At 48.9% G+C, this 5,409-nt stretch overlaps 1 protein-coding gene across 1 annotated transcript; it reads right to left on the minus strand.

The window, feature by feature from the left end:
• Positions 1-340: 340 nt before the first annotated feature.
• Positions 341-1,513, minus strand: LOC143878862 (uncharacterized). The gene is made up of 3 exons (XM_077381076.1): positions 1,014-1,513; positions 713-920; positions 341-595 (listed from the first exon to the last, which is right to left on the minus strand). Exons 1-3 carry the CDS (start codon positions 1,511-1,513, stop codon positions 341-343), a joined length of 963 nt encoding a protein of 320 aa, XP_077237191.1.
• Positions 1,514-5,409: the final 3,896 nt, after the last annotated feature.

The following is a 5,409-nucleotide window of genomic DNA, read 5'->3' on the forward strand; positions in this document are numbered from 1 at the left end:
CATAAGAGACCAAGTGCTTGCACTCGGACAAATTGGGGGTGCTCTTCAGACCTTCCCCATTCGTAATCAGGCACGAACCCATATATATTTCTGGTTATCCATTGCACAGATGATTTGATTTTAGGGTTCCATGGCATATCCATGGATGACGACTTTGAGTTTATTTCAGGTATGTCATGGTTTCGAGCCTTGGCTCCGGATCTAGACATATCTCTTTCTTTTTTATATCGCCACTCGTGCTATGCTATGAGGGTGGCATCCGTTTTGATAGTTCCTTGGCAGAGCTCTCCATTCACGTGGATGATCTAGAGGGGGTGTTAGGGACCCGTTCCCTCACCGCCTATCTCGGATCGGGGTCCACAGGTAGGCACCTCTCTGCGGATTTCGAGATGAAGCGCTCTAGCGCGGCTATCATTCCTGTGAGCCGCTGTACCTCTCTGATAGTTTTTGGTGGAGTGAGCTCCACCACGGCATTGATCTTCTCCGGATTGGCTTCTGTCCCTCGCTGACTTACCATAAACCCCAAGAACTTTCCTGAGCCGACGCCGAAGGTGCATTTGGTGGGGTTTAGCTTCATGCTATGCTTTTTCAGGACCTGAAATGTTTCTCTCAGATCAGACACGTGATCCTGTGCACTTCGGCTTTTGACCAGCATATCGTCGACATAGACTTCCATGTTACGGCCGATCTGATTCTGAAAAAGTCTGTTCACGAGCCTCTGATAAGTGGCTTCGGCATTTTTGAGGCCGAAGGGCATGACACGGTAGCAATAGGTCCCTTGATCTGTCACAAACGAAGTCTTTGGTATGTCTGATTCATACATCCTGATCTGGTTATACCCGGAGAAAGCGTCCATGACGCTCAGTAACTCGTGGCCTGCAGTGGCATCAATGAGCTGATCAATTTTTGGGACCAGATAGCTGTCCTTGGGACAAGCCTTATTCAGATCAGTGAAGTCGACGCAGGTTCTTCATTTTCCGTTTGTCTTTTTTACAAGGACCACGTTCGCCAACCAGTCAGGATATTGAATCTCCCGAATGAAGTCAGCTTTTAAAAGCCTCTCCACTTCTTCTTTTATCGCCTGCCGTCTTTCGAAAGCGAAATGCCTTCTTTTCTGTTTCACCGGTTTGCAGGTTGTGTCAACACCGAGTCTGTGTATGCTGACCTCCGGGTCAATGCCAGGCATATCAATGGGAGCCCACGCAAAGACATCTGCATTGTCTTGAAGAAACTCGGTGAGATGGCGCTGGATGCTGCTACTTAGAGAGGAGCCGATCAGAGCGACTTTATCATTATCTTCTGGGCACAATGGGATGGAGATGAGGTCTTCGGCGAGCTGAGTCCCCCGGAGTTCGTCCCTTAAGTCGAGTAGCTCAATTGGCAGTGATTCAACAGCATTTTTGCCTTTGAGTGCCATTGCATAGCACTCCTTGAACTGGGGTTGGTCTCCCCGAACTTCACCCACACCGTTTGGCGTTATGAATTTCATTTTCTGGTGATAAGCTGAAGCCATCGCACGAATCAGGTTCTGGCCAGGCCGTCCTAAGATAGCGTTATAGACCGAAGTGGCCCTCACTACTAGGAAATTGACCATGGCGAACGCTTGATAGGGCGGTTCTCCGACAAGGACTGGGAGTTCAATCTGCCCCTCCACTTTCACAACCTCTCCTGAGAAACCAAACAGATCTGAGTTCGCCGGCTTCAAGCGGTCGTCGCCTATCATCATTTTCTGAAAGGCGTGATAGTACAAGATGTCCGCCGAACTCCCGTTTTTTACAAGGATTTTCTTCACTTCCCAGTTAGCGACGAGCATGGTTAAAACCAGTGCATCGTCGTGAGGTAGTATCAGGTTGTCCAGGTCTGCGTCTGAAAAGGAGATTTCATTCTCCATCTTGGTCTTCTTACTGCTTGTGTGCACGGCGTTTACCCGGCGGGCATATGCTTTACGAGCAGCAGTTGATGTGCCTCCGGCGGCCGATCCGCCCATAATTGTGCCAATGACCTCCCTTGGCTGGGATCGTGGTGCCTCTGGTTGTGAACTGGATGGCAGAGGGGACTTGTTCCGGGTAAGGGGCGGCTGCGACCGTCGAGGACTATGGCCCCGAGGACTCTTCTCTCTGCGCTCCGGTTTACGGCCGTCACCTCGGACGTATTTTTTCAAATAGCCCCGGCCAATCAACTGCTCGATTTCCTCATTGAGCTGCCAGCATTCGTCTGTGTCGTGGCTGTGGTCCCTGTGGAACCGAAAGTACTTTGATGGGTCCCTCCTATTTCCTTTGGAGATCATTCTAGCTGGCCACCTCACGAATTCTTCTCCGCTGATGGCGGCCAGTATGTGTTTCCGGGAGGTGTTGAGAGGCGTGAAGTTCACTTCTCTTCTCTGTGGAGACTTTTCTCTTCTGGAGGCTTTATCCTCCCTATGCTGCTTGGTATGGTTTTTGTCTTCAGAGGTTCTCCTCCGATTTGAGTCGAGGGCTGCCAATGTCTCTTCCACCGTTATGTACTCCTCAGCCCCAGCCATTAGGTCTGCCAGAGAGTGCGGATTTTGGCGGGCTACTGAGCGGCGGAAATCATTGGATCTGGCACCCGCGAGGAGCGCGTTCATAGCTGCTGAGGGATCCAGATTTGGCACTTGAAGTGCCTCCCTGTTGAAGCGGTGGACGAACACTTTTAGAGGCTCACTTTCGTCCTGCCGCAAGGCCATCAAGGATGCTGTTGTTTTCCTTGGCCTGCGGCTGCTCATGAAGTGGCGGACGAGATCATCCCCGAAGTCATCAAAGTTGCTGATGGAGTTTGGTTTGATCCTTGAGTACCAGTCCCTTGCGGCACCAGTCAGCGTCGTCGGGAATGCTCTACAAAGGAAGCCATCTGACGCGCCATGGAGAAGCATCATTGTTCTGAAGGTCTCCAAGTCGTCCACTAGGTCAGTGGTCCCGTCGTACTGCGGGACGGTTGGCATTTTGAATCCTCTGGGTGCTGGGGCACCCATGACGTCGTCGGTGAACGGCGTTCTGCTTGAGAACGCCCTCGAAGCGGGTCGGCTCTGATCCTTTGCCAGCTCTTCTATTCGGTGGTCCATTTCTTCCATCCTCCGTAGCATCGGATCCGCTCTACGGTCTAGTGACCTGCTTCTCTCCACCGATGGGCTCGCCGCAGAGCCGGACTGACTTTCCCGACTCTTTTGATGAGGCCGGAACTTTTCTTGCTGTGCGCGCCCTTCGTGAGCTCGGTGCCCTTGTGCAGAGCGGGACCGCGGCCTATGGCGGCGGTGTGGCTCTGTATGAGCATGCCTGGCTCTGGGGGGATGGACTTGCCTTGAGTGGTGAGTCCAGTCTTCTCCTTGGAGAGCTGGCTCTCCCCCGTGAACATTCGACCTTTCCCGTATAGGTCGTGGAGCTTCTAGAGGAGGTTGGGGAGACGCCTGAAGTAGTTGTTGGTACTGACCGACGAGGGCCATCATCTGTTGAAAAAGGGCTTGAACTTGATCTGGAGTAGGTGCAGGATTGAGGTGTTGCGAACGAGCCGGGCTCTGTTCAGCTATGGCAGAGGCTGCCACCACCAGTGAGGTGATTCGCTCACTTCGGGTCCTGCGAGGTAGCGCGTCTTGAGTCGTCCGTGCGGTTGGTATTCGCGCACTCTTGCGCCCTGCCATTTTTGTAAGGGATTTGAACAGCTTTTAGTTCTGGGGTCCCACGGATGGCGCCAATCTGTTAGACCTAAAATCAGTAACAGGTACGGCAGTTACGTGAGAGCTGAGCTAGACGACCAGAGGAACTGAGTCTTGGAGGACCAGAGTGAAGCGGAGTGGAAGGACTGAGTCCTGCTGAAAGAGCTAAGTCCTGCACAAAGGCAAGCGAGGTCAGAAGACCAACCCGGGTTTTACTCCGGACAGGCCCTTCGACACTCAAGTCAGTATGAGCAGGAGTGCAGAGCTAGTTCTGAGAGTTTAAGGTGGAGAGAAGGTTTTTCATTACCCTTTGTTTGAGCTTTGAACCCTCTTTTATAGAGGGAAATTCGATGACGTGTCCAGGACAGGTGTCCAGGACAGGTGGCGGCCTGCTATAGGCTGAAGTTCACCTACTTCAGGACAGGTGTCCAGGACAAGTGGCGGCCTACTATAGGCTGGAGTTCACCTACTCCAGAACAGGTGTCCAGGACAGGTGGAGGCCTGCTATAGGCTGAAGTTCACCTACTTCAGGACAGGTGTCCAGGACAGGTGGCGGCCTGCTATAGGCTGGAGTTCACCTACTCCAGGACAGGTGTCCAGGACAGGTGGAGGCCTGTGATAGGCTGCTGTTTTTACACCCCATCAGGCCCTATCATTAAAAATGGGTCAAACCCGGCCCAGCCCGCCTGTTTGCCAGGTCCATCGTCATAATTGAACATCATAGAAATGGAAGCATCACGATCATGTGGCTAAGGACTTCCTAAAGGCTGAAAAGCAACACATGCATACGAGGCTCACAGTGAAATACTGGTTTCTACTTGATCTTCAACTTGCCAAGATGTAAATTTTAGAAGATACTATGTGAAAACTTACAAATTTCATAGCCTTGGCATTGGGTGTAGGTCTTGGTATTATTCATGGTCTGAGAAATTGAAGAACCTCCCTTTTTTATCGGAAGCATTGATGGGAGATAGGATCGTAGTAATACAGCAGAACCTAATAACATTTCTCATTCTTATTAGCCACACCATACCCATTTAAGGAAATGATACCCCGCCCAAAAAATAAAAAATAAAAATAAAACAGAGAGAATGAAATAGACAGGAAGGCCTAATTAAAATCCACTTAATAAATACCAAATGCTACTTATAAATTTGATAATATAATTAAAAGAAAAATTGTATTATCTGACTATTCCTTACAATCATTCAATGACCCAGCATTACTGTAACTTATTTTTCACTATACTATTAAAGCATAGTAGCATATTAACCGGCAATAGTGATTTCGTATAAGAAAATAAGATCTTAAATAAGATAATTTTACCAAGTGAATGATACCTACAAAGATAACATATCCAATAAGGAAATGATAGTTTGCACAGTCACACAACTAGAAATTGAATATCTCAACGTTTCAGCTTTTCAGTGAAGGATATGTAATAGGAAATAATGAAAATTATTAGCAATGCTACAGATGTTAATAACTTTGTTGTGTGTGCGCGCGCGTTCGTGCGTGCTTGTACTACTCATGATAATAGTTTCTGTCCAATCATCGCTAACAAGCAACACATTTTGTCAGCTTTCAGGATACAATCTAAAACAATTCCTTAGATGGAAAATAGTTCAAGAAATACAATAAAATTTTCAAACAACGACGATCAACCTAGAGAAGTTACTTTGCATAGAGAAAGATCTCCAACTACAAAGTAGGTCATCCTCACAAGCACTGATGAAATTATC

The sequence above is a fragment of the Tasmannia lanceolata genome, unplaced genomic scaffold (genome assembly GCF_043159265.1).
Source record: "Tasmannia lanceolata isolate RefF3 unplaced genomic scaffold, GAP_Taslan_0.1 ptg000006l, whole genome shotgun sequence".
NCBI lineage: Eukaryota > Viridiplantae > Streptophyta > Magnoliopsida > Canellales > Winteraceae > Tasmannia > Tasmannia lanceolata.

Coding starts and splice junctions, on each gene's coding strand:
- LOC143878862 (XM_077381076.1), bottom strand. CDS start 1,513: ATGGCTTCAGCTTATCACCAGAAAATGAAATTCATAACGCCAAACGGT. Junction 921..1,013: donor GAGATTCAATATCCTGACTG/GTTGGCGAACGT, acceptor TCCCAAGGACAG/CTATCTGGTCCCAAAAATTG. Junction 596..712: donor AAGCCACTTATCAGAGGCTC/GTGAACAGACTT, acceptor GAAACATTTCAG/GTCCTGAAAAAGCATAGCAT.